We start from the raw sequence: 20,518 nt of genomic DNA, 5'->3' as shown, positions 1-20,518 counted from the left end.
GGAGGGACAACAACACATTTGGGCACAATTTGGACATGTTCACTGTGGGGTGTACTCACTTATGTTGCCAGCTATTTAGACATTAATGGCTGTGTGTTGAGTTATTTTCAGAAGACAGTAAATCTACACTGCTATACAAGTTGTACACTGACTACTCTAAGTTATATCCAAGTTTCATGTCTATAGTGTTGTCCCATGAAAAGATATAATAAAATATTTGCAGAAATGTGAGGGGTGTACTCACTTTTGTGATACACTGTATGTAGTCACAGACCGCTTCTTTTCACCTACCAGTCTTGCATAGAGTCTTATGGTGCATGTAGAGCCAAGCTGTGCACTTCTATGAAATATCCAGCAGACCTCTATGTGTGCAGACACCTCTACTAGCCAGCAGATGTTGCATTTGCAGCAGCATTGAGTAACCCCCTCAACCTTCCTCCTTCAGACAGAGTCCGTTGTGTCTGTTAGACTCTTGACTAGGTTGATAGCACAGCTGACGTTTGAGCCTTAAATCTTAGTGATGGTGGGACAGCACGTTATGCTGCTGCGCCACCTGAGCCCCTTCTAGCTTCTCTTAAAGTTAGAATCACCAAGAACGTCAGTGCAACAGAGTGCTAATTTGAATTTATGTCCAAATGTTTTCCGAAGCATTTTTAGATGGGCTGGAAATGTGAATACCAAAGATTTAAGTAGAACATAAAGCAAACATAAAAAAATGGGCTCTGGGTTTCTGTGCTTCTACATCTGAAGAATCCATCTGTGTGTACATTTAGGCAGTTTTAAAGAGTGAGGGGGTGTAAATTATTGTACCTTTTAAAGAGGTCTTTCATTAAAAAAAAAAATACATGTGTGGGTAAGCATTTCTGTCTGTATGTTGATATTTATGTTGATATTTTCCTCAGTACACCGGCTACTTTGGAGCAGAGCTATGTGGTGTGCGAGCTTCATGACAAGGTCAACATGCTCTTTTCATTTTTGAAAAGTCACCTGCAGAAGAAGATTATTGTCTTTTTTGCTTGCTGCAAAGAGGTAACTGTGCTTCTCTTGTATTTCATTTAAATTTAATTCAGATGTTGGGAGTTCATCGTCCTTTAATCTGTAAGAGAATTAAGTCTGACTGAGTTTGTGATATTGGGAGTGCACTCCATGTTCCCATCACATCCAGCAGTACAGAAAAACAGTATCGTTATCATGGCAGCCTCAAACCTAAGGGCTTCAGCCTTGTGCATTCAAGCCAGTTGTGCAGAGTATAAAATGAAACACAGCTGGATGTAAGTGTCTGTATATCCATGGGTTTAAATATATAACTATTTAAACATTTATTAACTAAATCTCTGCTGATTTTACCATCAAGCTCTCTTTAGGAGACTAACTTAATGCTTCTTGCGACCCTAAATAAAACTTTAATTTAATTGTTCTTGTCAGTGTATGTGAGCCTGTTTCTACATCTTTCCTCAGGTGCAGTACCTGTTCCGGGTCTTCTGCCGGTTACGACCTGGTATTTCAGTGCTGGCGCTGCATGGAAAGCAGCAGCAGATGAAAAGGGTGGAGGTCTACAACGACTTCATTCGCAAAAAATCTGCTGTGCTGTTTGCTACAGATATCGCTGCAAGAGGCCTTGGTAACAGATTGTTTCTTAATGTATTTTAATTAAACATGCACATTATAAGTAAAAAGATGCACATTTTATATAACAAATACAGTAAATTCAATCAGGTTACAGTGAGCCTTGAAGGCATGTTGACTGTTCTCTAAGTCTATTATGCACATTGCAGCATGCAAACTCATTTAAACTTTATTTAACTGACAAAATTACAAGGAAAATATTTCTAGTGTTTTCACTGACCAACTTGATTTTTCATTTTCATTAACCACTATATCCTGGTCAGGGTCACACCTGGGCCAACACTGGGCACAAGGCAGGAAGACCCTGGACAGGGTGCCAGTACTTCGCAGGTTTTCGGACTAGCATACTTTCCCGTTAAATGCGTATAAAGAGGGGCTTCACCTTGCATGCAAAGATGGGTTGTGGCTCACCACTATGTTCCAAACTTTGTGCCAATGTCCAAAGAATTGTCAATTGTCCAGTTTTTTTCTTTACACAAGATGGCAACATCTTTCAACATCTACTGTACATTATGTTGTGAAAAGATTCAGGAAATCTGGAGGGCATGACTGGAAACCACTGTTAAATGTGCATAACATTCGAGCCCTTAAAAAGCATTGCATGAGAAACAGTCATGTTACTGTGATGAATATATAAAAATACCATTAAGTTGGTTGAAACTCATACCACCAACAAACTATACGAGATCCACCCTACCATAAATACTGATAGAACTCAATACCCAAAAAGACCAGTACCCCAGGCCCCCACTTGCCCCTTCTGTAAATTAAGAACTTCTATTAAACACAACCTCTACTCATGCCAACAAATTCTACAATATGAACAGTTACAAGGAAATCTTCTCCTCAGTACCACCCCTCCCAAATCTGATTAAATTCTTGGAATCACTTGCAATTAAAAATGCCATATAAGCCGTTGGTGTATGAACTTGACTTGTGCAGGTGAAAAATGCAGTCTGTACTGACTGTACGTGCCAGAGGGGGCGTATGTCAGTTAAGAGGCGTCCTCAGTCAGCGGTGAAGGGTCGAATCAGTATAGAGGACATAATCATGGTAATTGGACACGACTAGATTAGGGGAGAAAATTGGGGGGGGAAAGTGGGAAAAATAGAAATGTAAAAAAAAAAAAAAAAAAAAAAAATCACACCATATAAGTTAGACCCTCAAAGTCACACAAACACTCATAACCACCATACGCAGAAGAAAGCAAATCGACCCACCACCTTGACATTTAAATAATCTATTAGCTAGCCATGATAAGAGCCATAAGCAGCTGACATGGCGTTAAGAATTAAACAAACAAACAAACAATCAAACCATTAAGTTGGCCAGTGACGTCTTTTGGAAATCTTTTCTTTGTGCATTTGTTAGTTATATAAAGGTTTAAAACAATAAGCGAATTACAGTTACTTGTTTTTATTGCATTTTGCAAAATATCCTAGTTTTTGGGGAATGGGTTTATTTTATTTTTCTTGGATGGATTAAGCATAAATCTGCTAAAACCTTAATCTTTGTTTGTTTGGGTGTGTAGACTTCCCGGCTGTGAACTGGGTTCTTCAGTTTGACTGTTCTGAGGATGCCAACACATACATCCACAGAGTCGGGAGAACAGCCAGGTATTGCGCAATACAGTTCTGTTGTTCTATAGTTCAGTAATAATCCCAGTAGATGGCAGTGTTGCTTAGTTTCTTACAACCACTAATGACAGGCTGTATTTATTACTTAGGTTTTTAAAACCATCCTCTAGGTACTTAGAATTTTGGCTTGCTGAGATTTAGTCTCACATTATTGTAGTTGCCCGGTCTGTGTCTGTTTTTACTGTCATTCTAGTCAAGATGAAACCCTTTTTAGCACGTCCAAATGCCATAATTTAGTAAGATAGGATACACAACGCTATCTAGGAATCTGTCTTTGGCTTTGCTTTAAAGATCTGCATGAAACAACTTTATGAAGACATGCCTGCTCAGATGTAAGCTTGGTAAGCTGTTGTGGCAGGAGTGATCGTGAATCCTGTTTGTGATTATTAATAAATATTAAATTAAAGTTCCAGTCTTATGCAGCCAGCTCACTCATTTTTCCAATAATAAATTATTAAATTGATGCTCAAACTTGTTTTAGGCAATATAAGAGTTAAAATGAGAGTTAAAATGTTTAAGGTTTAAATTGCTGAATTCTTTGAAATACCCCATTATGATTTGGCATGGGTTATACAAGCTCTATAAATCTTTGACCAAACGACAGTCGCTGTTGTATCTGTGTAGAACTGAATCATGTCTGGCCTTTCCTCCCTGAGTCACACCTAATTTGTATCTTTTAGCTGCCCAGCCAGGCCAGTACAAACCTGAGAGTTTAGACTTGGTGGGCTATATGCTGCACCACCCAAATGCCCACTTCAGTTTTTAATATAGTTTCAATGTGTATATCTACCTCAAATCCACACAAAATGGCTTTATTCCACACACATATGGCTAATTATTTTGTACCTATGTTTATGAACTAAAATGTACACATTTATTATGCAGTGGTAGCTCAGCGGTTAAGGTACTGGCCTAGTAATCTAAAGGTTTCTGGGTCAAGTCGCACCGCAACCAAGTTATCGCAGTTGGGGACCTGAGTGGGACCTTAACCCTCAATTGCTTACACTGCATTCAGTCACAATTGTAGGTCGCTTTGATTAAAGGATCTGCTTAGTGTCGCACATGTATCAGTACTTCTTTATCTCCCGATGTAGTCGTGTGAATCCGCTGCAATCACCACTCTCTGCAGATCACCACTCTCCAACACGTGTCCGATCTACAGCCGCTTTTTACCTGCAGGTGTTGTGTTCCCACACAGAGCACAGAGATCTCATATGGAGAGCCACGCTAGGCTTCAGGTGACAACCCCCAAACATTCACCAGGACTAGTCCCGCAGGCCTGCATGTTGTTACAGCTGTGGCGGAGACCTTGGTCGAATTTCCCTTCATCAAACACGGCCAGTTGTGTTTATGTGGATGCCTGGCCAGGGTGGTGGCTTGCTTAGATTTAAACTCATGAGTTTGAACACTTTGTAGGCGTGTGCCAGCGTGTTAGACCTCTGTGCCACACATATGATTATGTAATAAATATTTAAAACAGATTTTAAAGACCAAAAGCATTGGCCATCTTACAGGCTGGGTATTGGAAAAGTACCAGACCCAGTATCATGGGTGTGGTTTTGATGCTGCATGATTCTTGCCTGTTCTAGTTTGAATTTCTGAGTAAAGGTAGCAGTGTGTGGTGCCTGGCATCAAGCCCTGGCACTGTTTATGCCAAGCACCTGCTTGTAATGAAATGCTGTGTGTGGAGCCTGAATGTGCTTGTTTAAAGCCTCTGGCTGAACGCTATGTGTGATGAAATTCAGCACTTATACTGATTCTCTCACTGCTGCGAGCAATAGTGCAGCTGCACCAGCTTACTCTGAATGCCTGGTCGGGTTTTGTGTGGCCTGCTGATTGGTTGTGTGGCTTTTGTGGTCGACCGAAAAAGACTCACCCTGCCGCATGGTTACTCATGCCCTGTACACATTGGCACCTCTAATCCCGTGCTCATAATATTTAACAAGTCCCAGATTAAGCCAAATAAATCCTGGTCATGTGATGAAGTATTGAATGATCCGGACTTACTTTCACTCCAACTGACTTATTGAAAATCTGTGTTAGCAGAATCTACAACCAGAGGTTCTGTGCATGTGTGTCTTTTAAAAACACTTCAATACAATGAAATGGTAAAAATGTAAACAAGTGTTAGGAGTGGGAGTAGTATTTAATGTCTAAGGGTGTGGTAGAGAGTTGGATAGTATAATACAGGATATACTCCTTGTCCTGGTAAATCCTTGTCTGGCTTTCCCCCCTCAGACATGGTCTTTTGTGTCTGTTGAATTCCCAGCCAGGTTGGTGGCAGCACCAGGACCCAAACCTGAGGGTTATGACTGCTGCACCAGTGGAGTCCCCATTTTATAATTTTATATAGTTTCAGTGTATATTTCCATTAAAAATTCACACACTATGGTTTTTTTTATAACTTTTTATCTATACATTTAAAGAAAACGAATGTATTCATTACCGTAAGCAAATGTGAATTAAAGAACCACCACATTTATGATAAAATGACTGTTATAAATGTATATCTAAAGGTTATATAAGTAGGGTGTTCGGGTGGCACAGCAGTAAAGCCCAATATTTCTAAGATGTGGGAATAAGGGGTTTAAATCTCAGCTGTGCTATCGGCCGGTTGAGTGTCAGCATGGACAGCTAGGCTGCATGTCCGGGTTTGGGGGGGGTGGGGCAAAAGGAACAAAGCCGATGTAATTTCTAACAACAGGTACATGATGGAACAGTAAAATGGTTTTGTGATGCTGGATTTTTGTCCTGTATTGAACCTTCAGCAGAGTTTCTTTATCAGACGGATCTGAGGACTTTCCAGTTTTTGCTTGCTAAGTTGAATGTGAAGTTTTAGTTTAATAAACAAACAAACAAGGTGGCAGAGACACATAGGATTAAGTTGTGATTGTTCAATGTAAAGTGGATGCTTTTTGTGTAAACTTTACTCTAACATAGACATATTCACACAATTAAACTACCGGTACATTCTTTTTTGCACAACCAATATTAACATAATTAAAAATAATTACAGTTTAAGATTGACTGGGGTTTATAAGGTAGGATTTATTGGGTGTGGTTTCTTCTATCTTCTGTCTGCAGGTATAAGGAGGGAGGAGAGGCTCTGCTCATACTTTTGCCCTCAGAGGAAAAAGGCATGATTGCTCAGCTACAGGAGAAAAAAGTTCCTATCAACAAAATCCAGTGAGTGACCAACTGTGACCGTAGTGGATCTAGATGTGAATGGTCATGCATTGTGTAGCAGTGTTTGAATTTTAAGGATTTTCTATTTAACTTTGTAGCATGACCTTTTATTTTCTTGTCTGTGATTGAGTATATATACAGTGTATCACAGAAGTGAGTACACCCCTCACATTTCTGCAAATATTTCATTATATCTTTTCATGGGACAACACTATAGACATGAAACTTGGATATAACTTAGAGTAGTCAGTGTACAACTTGTATAGCAGTGTAGATTTACTGTCTTCTGAAAATAACTCAACACACAGCCATTAATGTCTAAATAGCTGGCAACATAAGTGAGTACACCCCACAGTGAACATGTCCAAATTGTGCCCAAATGTGTCGTTGTCCCTCCCTGGTGTCATGTGTCAAGGTCCCAGGTGGAAATGGGGAGCAGAGCTGTTAAATTTGGTGTTTTGGGTACAATTCTCTCATACTGGCCACTGGATATTCGACATGGCACCTCATTGCAAAGAACTCTCTGAGGATGTGAGAAATAGAATTGTTGCTCTCCACAAAGATGGCCTGGGCTATAAGAAGATTGCTAACACCCTGAAACTGAGCTACAGCATGGTGGCCAAGGTCATACAGCGGTTTTCCAGGACAGGTTCCACTCGGAACAGGCTTCGCCAGGGTCGACCGAAGAAGTTGAGTCCACGTGTTTGGCGTCATATCCAGAGGTTGGCTTTAAAAAATAGACACATGAGTGCTGCCAGCATTGCTGCAGAGGTTGAAGACGTGGGAGGTCAGCCTGTCAGTGCTCAGACCATACGCAACATACTGCATCAACTCAGTCTGCATGGTCGTCATCCCAGAAGGAAGCTGATGCACAAGAAAGCCAGCAAACAGTTTGCTGAAGACAAGCAGTCCAAGAACATGGATTACTGGAATGCCCTGTGGTCTGACGAGACCAAGATAAACTTGTTTGGCTCAGATGGTGTCCAGCATGTGTGGCGGCGCCCTGGTGAGAAGTACCAAGACAACTGTATCTTGCCTACAGTCAAGCATGGTGGCGGTAGCATCATGGTCTTGGGCTGCATGAGTGTTGCTGGCACTGGGGAGCTGCAGTTCATTGAGGGAAACATGAATTCCAACATGTACTGTGACATTCTGAAACAGAGCATGATCCCCTCCCTTCGAAAACTGGGCCTCATGGCAGTTTTCCAACAGGATAATGAGCCCAAACACAACCTCCAAGATGACAACTGCCTTGCTGAGGAAGCTGAAGGTAAAGGTGATGGACTAAACCAAATTGAGCACCTGTGGCGCATCCTCAAGTGGAAGGTGGAGGAGTTCAAGGTGTCTAACATCCACCAGCTCCGTGATGTCATTATGGAGGAGTGGAAGAGGATTCCAGTAGCGACCTGTGCAGCTCTGGTGAATTCCATGCCCAGGAGGGTTAAGGCAGTGATAATAATGGTGGTCACACAAAATATTGACACTTTGGGAACAATTTGGACATGTTCACTGTGGGGTGTACTCACTTATGTTGCCAGCCATTTAGACATTAATGGCTGTGTGTTGAGTTATTTTCAGAAGACAGTAAATCTACACTGCTATACAAGTTGTACACTGACTACTCTAAGTTATATCCAAGTTTCATGTCTATAGTGTCGTCCCATGAAAAGATATAATAAAATATTTGCAGAAATGTGAGGGGTGTACTCACTTTTGTGATACACTGTAGCTGCTGACTTCTCTTGGGGGGCCCCTTGCCAAGGTTGGGAAGAAAACCCAATGTGTCACTCAGTGTGCAGAAAAGAATACATGTGTATAGTGAAACTTCGATTTAACGGACTAAAAGGGGGATGCACTGGTCTGTAAAACCCGATTGTCTGAAACAATGAGGTTTTTTTCCAGGAGGTGCAAAAATATATGAAAACACAGCACTAAGATGCACAAAAAGCTAAACATGCACATATAACATGCACATAAACAGTAAATATGTGATGTAAAACCTGTAATTAAATATTACAGTTTATGTACTGTACTACTGGGGAGAAATGTCATTACCTTGTGTGGTGAAGGAGATTTTTTTTGTTGTTGCCGTGATCGTATAGTGCCTAAAGTAACGTAACTTTCTGTTCTGGCGATCTTGTACTTTTGCTCAGTGGTCATCATCTTCCTCCACTTGATTTTTATAAGCTATAAAGAAACCGCCTTTGCCAACCAGGTGTTTTGGCTGATCAGTTTTATTAGCAGAAAGGAGAGGCTTGTGTTTATTTTAACTAAACTATATTTTAATGTAAGTTTTAGTCATGTACGTTGCATCATGTAACTACAGTTAAACCCCCTGCAATGAAAGTTTCTCACACAACGGTAAAACCAACATGTGAACGTTTTTGTCTGTGTGGCTAGCATGTGGTCCAGCTGGCAGTTAGCAGGTTTGGCTGGTGGTTTATCAGCAAGCTGCAGTGTTTATGGTTGCTGTGTGAGTAGGAAAAAAAAAAGTCCCCATGATGTCATGCAAACTGAAAACAGAGATAGACTCGCACTGGTAGTCCAAGGCGTTTGGCTCTGGTGCTGCATACATAATCAGTGCTGGATCAGTAGTGCTTAAATGAATATGCAACTGGACAGTAAGATACAAAATAACAAACAAATGAATTAGCATGCATGCTGTGCCATAACGAATGGCCTTTGTGCTCATATGTCATTTATTTGCATAATAATTGATGACATGATGTTGAAAAGTACGACAGTGATGCTCTCTGCACTGTTGGTTTAATGCATTTTAAAAAGATGTGAGACAAAAGTGATTTATTAGCTTTTAACACTGGATGTGATCGAGCATGTTTGCTGTGCTACGCAGGGTGAACCCAGAGAAGCTGATGTGTGTGCACCAGAAGCTCGAGGCCTTTTTGGCACAAGAGAAGGAGCAGAAGGAGCGAGCTCAAAGGGTGAGCGCCTGTACCCATCAATCCCACACCGACTCTAATTTAGCTATCTAAAATCTGCCTCATTAGGCTAAAGTTACAGCTGAGGTGTCTCGTTTCAGCAGTGACTTTGGACTCCTAATGTTACTTGAGGGACTGCAATAGTTTGCTAATAATCATATTTCAAAGAGTAAAGTGTGATAAAGCATGTATTTGGTTGTTAGTTGTGTTATAGTTGAGGCCAATACACAGACCAACAGAGATCAAAATCAAAACCTTTACCAACCAAGATCAAAGCAAGACCAAGACACATACCAACCAGAAGACATACCAGTCATGATCAAGACAAGAACAGGACCCATACCAGCTGAAATCATAACATAAACAAAACTCATGCTAAATAAGACAGACAAGATTAAGGCACATGTCATCCAAGTTCAAGTCAAGAACAAAACCTATAACAGTCTAGATCAAGACAAGACCAAATCCCATATCAATTAAAAGACATGCTCACCAAGATCTAGACAAACCCAAAACCCAAGCCAACGGACATCAACACAAAATCAAACCCCATACCATCTGAGATCAGGTCAAGATCAAAACCCACATCAAACTCGTACCAAACTTAAGCCAACCCACGTCAAGGCAAGATCAATATTTATATTACCATCCAAGTGTAGAAAAAACCCAGAACTCTCAAGATTTAAACAAAGACACATACCACATAAGATTAAGACCTATAGCAACAATGGTGGCAAAAACCTTAGGTTTCATATGAACTTTAATAGTTCATATGATTTTTAATAGTCAAGATGAGACCAAGATTTTATTGGCAAAGAGAACCAAGCCGCCACTGTTGGGCCCCTGAGCAAGGTCTTTAATGTTCAATTACCCAAATTGTATTAGGACACAGTTGTGGGTCACTGAATAAAAGCGTCGGCCAAAGGCCATAAATGTAAATGTAATGACTGGGGCATGCAAAAGAGCTTAATGAATTTTAAAGTCCCATTGTTTTAGCACGTCACCTTTCATTAACACATCACATTTTTAATTTCGTGGTGTTTCATCAGGATTGCTTTTTACTCACAGCGTTGTTTGACGTTTTCTTCTGCAGTGTTTTGTGTCCTACCTTCGTTCTGTCTATCTGATGAAGAACAAAGACGTCTTTGATGTTTTCCAGCTCAAGCTCTCAGAATACGCCATGTGGGTACATTTCTAAAATACTGAGTATCTGATTAACATGTAGCTCTTTTCTCCTAGGGTGCTGGTGCTTTCAACCAGGTGTATGTAACTCTTCTGACAGTTCTGCAGTTTGTGCTTATAGTGTCCAGTTTACGTTCAATTGAAAAAAAAGTCAGATAATGGTAATTTTGAAATCTAGTATCCAGCATGCAGCAGTATTTAACCCATCATTGCAAGTTTGACCCTAGATTATGTCATAGCATTTGTTGCCTAGAGTTTTGTTTTAAGATGTACACGCCTGTCACTCAAATCATAAATGTGATTTTACATACGAAATTCATTCAGGTTGTAGTATAAATTGTGACTTTGGGGAAACTCACACATTTATGTGCATGACTGTGTTTAGGAGTTTCCAGCCTACATTGTAGTTCTGTTTTATTTCCACCATGTGTAAAATTAATGTATTGTTTTCACGTTTATAATATTGCTGACAGGCACTCAGGTGGCTCAGTGGTTTATTACATTAGCTGGACAGGCGTCTCCATTAAAAACAAGGCTAGAGGGCATGAGGGTACTGATGGTTTTGAGTTTTTCGGCACTGTACTTGCAACAGTCTACTTACATTAATGTCTGCTTGTTGTACATGATGCCTGTAGTTTATGCCTGACACAGACTGCATTTCGTAATGTTGAAAGAGGGTATTATATGTTTTCAGACCAAAATTATGACACCCCTGTGGCTCTGACTCACAGGTAGTGCTAACACTGTTCTGATGTTCGTCATATATTTTACTGTAGCAGTTGCATAATCAGTAAATGCGCTAATTCCAAAACATTCTTATCAGTGATACAATAATTGTTACAGAATGATACATTTACATTTTCAGCACAGTCTTATACCCCCTATGTGGCTGATCCAGTGTGTGTACTAAATACTCCTTCCTGTGTTAGGTCTCTGGGTCTGGCCGTTGCCCCACGGGTACGTTTCCTGAATAAAGCCCAGAAACAAAGGGAGGGGGCAGCGCTGGAGGTCAGCACTGCAGCGGATTCAGACTCCGATGATGAGCTCAAGAGCTTTAAGGCCCAACTCAGATTAGAAAAGCCCAGTAAATCTGACTCTGCGTCTGAAGAAGAGGAGGAGGGGGAGGAGGATACGGATGAAGAAGAGGAGAGTGATGATGACGAGAAGGTGAAACCTGGAGAACTGCTTGGGGGCACTGATGATGATGATGAGGATGAAGACCTGAGGGATATGGATCTGCTGACAGTCAAGCGCAAAAATGTTTTTAACGTCAGCGATGAAGATGAAGAATTACAGGTGAATCAAAAAGAAACATGCACTCACTTCCTCTTGTTTACACGTTTTTAAATGGCCTCGGTCGGTCTGGGAAGTCGTTACAAAAACCTGCTGTGATCGTGGCTTTACAGCACACAGTGAGTCGACACTTTTCTTTACTTCTAGCTAAATATTTTACCAGGTGGTTATTTTATAGCAGTTTGCAGGGCTTCAGTTGTTGCATAAAATGTAAAAAAAATGTTTTGTCATAAATACAGTGAATAGGCACTTAAATTTTTTGCTAACGTAATGTAAATGTTTTGGGTTTTTTTGCTAATACCAAAAGAACAGAGATATACAAGAAAGAAAAAATGAGAGAAACTGAGAGATTAAATAAGTGTGTGTTGTAAACAGGGGAAAGAACATGTTTATAGAATTCAGTCAGTACAACACAAAACAGTTTTTTTAATTTTTTTTATTTACCAGACTAAAATCTCTTTGCTAAATCTGATGACCATTTCTGCTATCAGCGAGCAGAGGCTTCACCTTCATACTTGGTAAAACCCACAATTATTAAAAATGCATATCCAAATAGCACAACACCACCAGAGTATCCATTGCTAGTATGTGGTTAAAGACAGTGCATTTACGCCGCTCAGGTGGCACAGCAGTTTGAACTTGTTGGTTCGAAACTCAGCTCTGCCATCCAGCTGGGCACCTACATGAACAACGATTGGCTGTTGTTCATACAGGGTGGGAGCCGGACAGGACCTAATAACTGATGCAATTACGACCTCTGCTGGCTGATTGATGGCGCCTCCACAGAGTCGAGGAATAATGCATTGATCATGGTGTGGCTCTCCATGCACAAAGCTGATCCGCATGTAAATTATTGATTAGTCTAATTCAGTCCTGCATCTAGGTGGAATTAGTCTATGACTGAAGGTGCTTTGTCGAAACACCTCCAGGTTATGAAGTGGGTGTGAACGATTGCTGATTATTGACTTTTGTTAGCATTCCTAACTCAGCTACCTGCTGGATTTAGTCCTGTTTGGACCCAGTTATGGAGCTGGCCATTTTTTAAGTAATTGATGTAATGTTATTAAATTATACATGCACTGATGATTAACAGATTGGACTAAAATCATTTTTTTTGTACTTCCTAAGTAGTAATGTCCTTTTACATTCTCTTATCGTACATATTTTGTAGTTAGTTTGGATGAATTCCTGCTTTTATTGTGGTTTGTCTCAGCAGTTAACATTCAAGCAGAAGGTTGTTGGTTCAAGCACCACTACTGCCAAGTTTCCACTGTTGGGCCCCTGAGCAAAGCCCCTAACCCTCAATAATTCAAACTATATTCAGTCATAACTGTAAAGTCACTTTGGATAAAAGCGCCTGCAAAAACATACAATTATCTTCTTGTAATATTAACGTGATCTTGCTAAACAAAAGAACGTTAATCAGCTTTAAACAGTAAAACATAAGTTTTTATGACTGATGCTGCTTGCTAGTACCTGTGTGAAGCGACCTCTTTGCTATTTTCAGCAGACCCTCTAGATGTGTCATATTATGTAAACACCTCTAAGTGCTTTCAGCTACTCCTCTGCAGGTCTTTGTGCGTCATAGTTTGGATTCTGTTTTGATCTTAAAACATCTGAGATTTGTGCAAACGAGCTTGTTGCAGTCGCTGTGGATCTTTTGCTGTGGACGTTTTAAAGAGCCTCTAAACTTTGTCATTATAAACAACAACAGTGAAAAAAACCCAGTACAATGATAACTTTTTTTATTAATATTTTATTTTTAAAAAAATTTATGTTTAAAATAAAAATATTTTTTTTACTATATACATTTTCTTTACCTTCATTAACAATGCCAGAATCTTTAAATATTTATAAGTCATGTCTTCCTGCCATCACTTAATAGCAGGTCTGTCTGTGCTTTTACAGGTCCAGTTACTTTTTACTACCAATAGTGGCATTTGTAGTGGCACTAGAGATCTGCTAAGATCCTGCAATCCGGGGTTTGAATCTTATTGGTGCTGTCGGTCGGGCATCTGCACAGACATGTTGTGGCTGAAACTGCCTAGCTATTGGGAGGTGCGCTTGTCAGCACTTGTCACTCTCACTGCTGGTCCAAATCCCAAATAGAAATAGGAGTGTTGCATCAGGAAGGGCATCCAGTGTGCCAAATCTGGCAGGCAGACTAGATCCACTGTGGCAACCCATAAATATGGGAGCAGGAGCTAGCAAATAGCTTAACTTACATGCACCTAGCAGTTTGTTTCCATTTCACATTTCTGTGTTGGGTCTGAAGTCGAATCCTTTCAGCTATATATTTAGGATTAGCTGATCTACACAAATCTGCACTTGGAGAACATGTGCTTGATGTGCTTAAATTTGACCTGGCAGAATTTGAGACCCTCAGTGCACATGTGTGCTCACCACAACACAAGTGTTATGCCAAATTCTGTTCACCTGTCATCAGATGCACTGCTTCCTGTACTATGCAAACTTAATCTGGTTGAGGGGCGTCACGGTGGCTCTGGGGGTAGCACTGTTGCCTCACAACAAGAAGGTCCTCTGTTCCATCCCCAAGTGGAGCGGTCCAGGTCCTTTCTGTGTGGAGTTCAAAGTCCAAAGACGTGCAAGTGAGGTAAATTGGAGATACTAAATTGTCCATGACTGTGTTTAATATAAACTTGTGAACTGATTAATCTTGTGTAATGAGTAACAACCATTTCGGTCATGAATGTAACCAAAGTGTAAAACATGACGTTAAAATCCTAATAAACAAACAAACAAACTGTTCAGCCATTGGGAGGTGCACTTGTAACTGCGCTCCCACTGCTGGTCCAAAGCTGAATCGTGTCTGTGTGGGTTTCCTCCTGGAGCTCCAGTTTCCTCACACAGTCCAAAGACGTGCAAGTGAGGTGAACTGGAGATACAAAATTGTCCATGACCGTGTTTGACATTAAAATTTGTGAACTGATGAATCTTGTGTAACAAGTGATTACCTGTTCTGTCATGAATGTAACCAAAGTGTGAAACATGATGTTAAAATTCTATAAATGTATAATCTGGCTGAGTGACAGGATACAAATAATCTTTTCAGTCTACTACACTGAAGTAAATGCTACCTGACAGGTATTAATAAAAAAAAAGCTTGTTTACCAGATGAACCGCATGTTCTGGCACCTGGATTAGTGAATGTTCTACCAGCCTTGATTATTCAGGTTTGTGGAGGAGCACTGTTGCTATCTTAGGCCTCCAGCAGGAATAACTTAAGGTCTACTGGTCAATATTTAATTGTTCTTACAGTTACAAATGAGGTGTAAACACCTGCAGAACAAGATAAAAAAGTTTTGTTAAAACAATGTGATAGAAATCTTCTTCCAGTAATGTTATAGCGACACCCCATCTGGGCAGAATGTAGTGAAGACAGAACGTCAGTTTAATATTTCACAGATGGTTTTGCTTTTTGCTTTGTACACAGTATTTGATTTGAAATGACTAAGCAGTATTTTATAAGACAGCTTGGTAGCTTCACTATGTGACAAAATATGAAAAAAAAACAAAAAACTAAATGAGACCTGCGATGATCAGACGTATTTAGCAGGACGATTATGAGCCGTTAATGTCATATATTTACACTTACTATTTATAATTTATGAAGGCAGAGGTACACTCTTTTACAGCATTGTTACCAGGTAGTCAAACTCTTGTTGACTGTATGTACAAGGCAGTAAATTATTAATTTCTTAGCCAATCTTAACAATGCACATAATGTCAGTATGAATGAATGAATGCCCTATTTGTCATATACACCAATCAGCCATAACATTAAAACCACCTCCTTGTTTCTACACATACTGTCCATTTGATCAGCTCTACTTACCATATAGAAGCACTTTGTAGTTCTACAATTACTGACTGTATTCCATCTGTTTTTTTTGCATGCTTTGTTAGCCCCCTTTCATGCTGTTCTCCACAGGACCACTACAGAGTAGGTATTATTTGGGTGGTGGGTCATTCTCAGAACTGCTGTGACACTGACATGGTGGTGGTGTGTTAGTGTGTGTTGTGCTGGTATGAGTGGATCAGACACAGCAGCACTGCTGGAGTTTGTAAACACCTCACTTTCCCTGCTGGACTGAGAATAGTCCACCAACCAAAAATTTCCAGCCAACAGTGCCCCGTGGGCAGCGTCCTGTGACCACTGATGAACACTGCTGTGTCTGATCCACTCATACCAGCACAACACACACTAACCCACCACCACCATGTCATTGTCAATGCAGTGCTGTGAATGATCCACCACCCCAGGGCTGAAATTACAGTGACATATACAGTGTATCACAAAAGTGAGTACACCCCTCACATTTCTGCAGATATTTAAGTATATCTTTTCATGGGACAACACTGACAAAATGACACTTTGACACAATGAAAAGTAGTCTGTGTGCAGCTTATATAACAGTGTAAATTTATTCTTCCCTCAAAATAACTCAATATACAGCCATTAATGTCTAAACCACCGGCAACAAAAGTGAGTACACCCCTTAGTGAAAGTTCCTGAAGTGTCAATATTTTGTGTGGCCACCATTATTTCCCAGAACTGCCTTAACTCTCCTGGGCATGGAGTTTACCAGAGCTTCACAGGTTGCCACTGGAATGCTTTTCCACTCCTCCATGACGACATCACGGAGCTGGCGGATATTCGAGACTTTGCGCTCCTCCACCTTCCGCTTGAGGATGCCCCAAAGATGTTCCATTTTGTTTAGGTCTGGAGACATGCTTGGCCAGTCCATCACCTTTACCCTCAGCCTCTTCAATAAAGCAGTGGTCGTCTTAGAGGTGTGTTTGGGGTCATTATCATGCTGGAACACTGCCCTGCGACCCAGTTTCCGGAGGGAGGGGATCATGCTCTGCTTCAGTATTTCACAGTACATATTGGAGTTCATGTGTCCCTCAATGAAATGTAACTCCCCAACACCTGCTGCACTCATGCAGCCCCAGACCATGGCATTCCCACCACCATGCTTGACTGTAGGCATGACACACTTATCTTTGTACTCCTCACCTGATTGCCGCCACACATGCTTGAGACCATCTGAACCAAACAAATTAATCTTGGTCTCATCAGACCATAGGACATGGTTCCAGTAATCCATGTCCTTTGTTGACATGTCTTCAGCAAACTGTTTGCGGGCTTTCTTGTGTAGAGACTTCAGAAGAGGCTTCCTTCTGGGGTGACAGCCATGCAGACCAATTTGATGTAGTGTGCAGCGTATGGTCTGAGCACTGACAGGCTGACCCCCCACCGTTTCAATCTCTGCAGCAATGCTGACAGCACTCCTGCGCCTATCTTTCAAAGACAGCAGTTGGATGTGACGCTGAGCACGTGCACTCAGCTTCTTTGGACGACCGACGCGAGGTCTGTTCTGAGTGGACCCTGCTCTTTTAAAACGCTGGATGATCTTGGCCACTGTGCTGCAGCTCAGTTTCAGGGTGTTGGCAATCTTCTTGTAGCCTTGGCCATCTTCATGTAGCGCAACAATTCGTCTTTTAAGATCCTCAGAGAGTTCTTTGCCATGAGGTGCCATGTTGGAACTTTCAGTGACCAGTATGAGAGAGTGTGAGAGCTGTACTACTAAATTGAACACACCTGCTCCCTATGCACACCTGAGACCTAGTAACACTAACAAATCACATGACATTTTGGAGGGAAAATGACAAGCAGTGCTCAATTTGGACATTTAGGGGTGTAGTCTCTTAGGGGTGTACTCACTTTTGTTGCCGGTGGTTTAGACATTAATGGCTGTATATTGAGTTATTTTGAGGGAAGAATAAATTTACACTGTTATATAAGCTGCACACAGACTACTTTTCATTGTGTCAAAGTGTCATTTTGTCAGTGTTGTCCCATGAAAAGATATACTTAAATATCTGCAGAAATGTGAGGGGTGTACTCACTTTTGTGATACACTGTAAGTATGTATGCTTTTTAAAGATATAGCAGTACGATGATAATAATAATCTAGGGCAGATGGAATGCTTTTGTTATATGTACACATATACACATGTACAGTACAATAGAATCCTTTTGCTGAAACTGGGCTCTGAGTGCAAGGGTCAGCCATTGTACAGCACCCCTGGAGCTGAGAAATTTTAGGTCCTTGCTCAAGGGTCCAACAGTGGCCACATTCAAACCCACAACCTTTCAGTTGCTAACCCACAGCTCTCCCCACTAGGCTACCACTGTCTCACAACATGTGAAGTGATACCTGTGTTTGGTTCTGGTGTTATAGTCAGAAGTTTAAAGATTTACAAATCCGAGTCGCTCAAGTGGCACAGCGGTAAAACATGCTAGCACACCAGAGCAGATATTTCAAACTCGTTGGTTTGAAATTCACCTCTGCCATCCGGCTGGGCTGGGCGGCTATATGAACAACGATTGGCTGTTGTTCATACAGGGAGGGAAAGCCGGATAGGGACCTAATGACTAATGCAATTATGACCTCTGTTGGCTGATTGATGCCGTCTGCAGAGTAGAGCACTAATGCAATCAGGGTGTGGCTCTCCATGCACAAAGCTGATCCGCATATTAACTCACCTCGTGCAGGTAAAAAGATGCAGTCGGCTAATGCACATGTGTCGGAGGGGGCACGTGTCAGTTTGCTCTTTTTAATCGGGGTGGGGGTCAGCTCCAGTAGAGGGGAAGCATAACGCAATTGAGTAAAAATTGGACGCGCTAAAAATCAGGAGAAAAGGGGAGAAAATGCATTTTTTTTTTTTTTATTACAATGCTACATAACCCATCTGATCTTTTTAAACGTCACTTTAAGTTTATGAATTAAACACTTACTATTAGTTGTATGTCTTTTCTAATCAGGGTTGAGGGAGCTGAATGTTCCCTGCAGGTAATAATAATCCTACAGCTACAGAGAGAGAAGCGAGAAGCTGCTGCAGAACTATCGACTAGAAAAAAATACAATTTGTCTTGTAGTTTTGAAGCACACGAGGGCTAAATGTACTTTACACTGTCACTGCGTTTTTATTGTATCGTACTATAGAACTTCTACCATTGAGCCTGCCACACTGTGAGCCTCAGCGTTCCATGCAGTCGCTCTGAAAATGTTCTGCATCTGGTGAAATGCCTTTTGCGAGTCACTAACTCGTGTTGGGATTGTGCTTACTGTGCAAAATGTAACTGTGCGTTAAGGCCTCGACTTGTTCTAGCATGCGTTGTGTGTTTTAAAGTGTGTTTCCACTTTTCCGTGTAGGATGCCATATCCAAGAACAAAAAAGTTTCCAAGGCCTCAGAGGCGAAGAAAGCACAAAAGAAGAAATTCAAGCTGAACACCAAGAAAGTCTTCACAGAGGATGGAGAGGTTTGTAACTATTATATATCTTCCTATTATACTGTATACATTTGTTTACACCGGGACCCAGTAAAATAAACACAATGCAGTAAATGCTGTAATGTTGCGGTCATGTTTCATGCAGATTGTGCAGCAGTGGCCTCCACTACAGAGGACCGTGGTGTCGGATGAAGAGGACGACGAGGACATCGCAGGTATCAATGTGGAGGCGGCAAAGGAGCGGTTGCGCAGGGAGGATCAGGAGTTTGACAAGAAGGAATACAGCAGGAGGATTAAAGAAAAACACAGGGTAAGATCTATTAAGTGACCATTTTGGAATCCTGGTGACCCAACTAAGAGTGACGAATCCCCTTACAGCATAACACAACCACCAAAACCCCCTTTTTGTAGTTGTCAGGCATTCAGGCCTGTTCTCCAGTTTTTCCTGGTGTACATCATACATTACGTACAGTCACTCACTTCTTTGTGACTGAAGCTCCTGCCATCTGTGCCCTAGTCAAAAAAAAAAAAATCCCAAATTGCTTTGATCATTTTCTCTTCTCAGCTGATTCAAAAGTGAACTAAACTTGATGCTTTAACCCTCTGTGTTTCTCTGCTGCTTGTAAACTCACCTTAGCCAGGCAGTGAGGATCTGTTCAAAAACCTAGTGAGCCGCTTTGCTGTCTACTGTCTACATGTGCAGCTGCCTCAGTAGAGAGGATTCTAATAAGACATCTTCTTATAAGGCAGGTTATTCGAACGCACTACTTACGTCACCACAGTTTTCGCTTACTAAGCTAACACAGTTAGCCTCAGGCCATTCAAACCAATGGGCTGAAGTGGCACAACCCACTAGCATGCTGCTATCATCTCCCTCCGTGTACCGAAAATGGTTAAATTGTCCCTGACGAGCCCGAATTTACAAATAATCGACACTTGTGCACCTTTATACAAATTAAAAATAAATGAGAATTTATTTTCATTTATAAAGAACTCCATTTGCTGCTCCACATCCGTCTGCCACGTTTGTTATTTGTTGTTAGAAAAGCCGTGCAGCACTGAATGCTGGGATTGCCTTCACTGCTAAGGATGCATCGGGTGCTCCCTCAATATTCGGTCAGATTATTGCTTTGGAATAAGGCACCCTAGTAGGCAGCATTTTAAGGCATCTAAGAATTCGGACAGCCTTCTTCTCAGGAGCATGCATAGGATGATGTAAAATGCATCTATGTATCACTAGGTTTTCGGACAGACCCCTAGGTGTCATTGTTTCTGCAATCAAAAAGGTGATTTTCCAGCTGGCCTTTCTTCCCTGAGACACATCCAGTGCTGT

The 20,518-nt window shown here is 41.1% G+C and overlaps 1 protein-coding gene across 1 annotated transcript in view; it reads left to right on the top strand.

Moving 5' to 3' along the window:
• The window catches only part of ddx10 (DEAD (Asp-Glu-Ala-Asp) box polypeptide 10), a 47,610-nt gene that overhangs the window by 5,385 nt on the left and 21,707 nt on the right, over nt 1-20,518 (top strand). The window contains exons 7-15 of the mRNA XM_063011937.1: nt 903-1,029; nt 1,459-1,621; nt 3,158-3,242; nt 6,348-6,449; nt 9,304-9,391; nt 10,482-10,570; nt 11,500-11,866; nt 19,108-19,215; nt 19,331-19,495. Coding sequence (XP_062868007.1) covers nt 903-1,029; nt 1,459-1,621; nt 3,158-3,242; nt 6,348-6,449; nt 9,304-9,391; nt 10,482-10,570; nt 11,500-11,866; nt 19,108-19,215; nt 19,331-19,495 — 1,294 coding nt within the window. The remainder of the gene's footprint in view (nt 1-902; nt 1,030-1,458; nt 1,622-3,157; nt 3,243-6,347; nt 6,450-9,303; nt 9,392-10,481; nt 10,571-11,499; nt 11,867-19,107; nt 19,216-19,330; nt 19,496-20,518) is intronic.

This window comes from Trichomycterus rosablanca, chromosome 16 (assembly GCF_030014385.1).
Source record: "Trichomycterus rosablanca isolate fTriRos1 chromosome 16, fTriRos1.hap1, whole genome shotgun sequence".
Classification (NCBI taxonomy): domain Eukaryota; kingdom Metazoa; phylum Chordata; class Actinopteri; order Siluriformes; family Trichomycteridae; genus Trichomycterus; species Trichomycterus rosablanca.
This window is presented reverse-complemented; position numbering and strand designations above follow the sequence as displayed.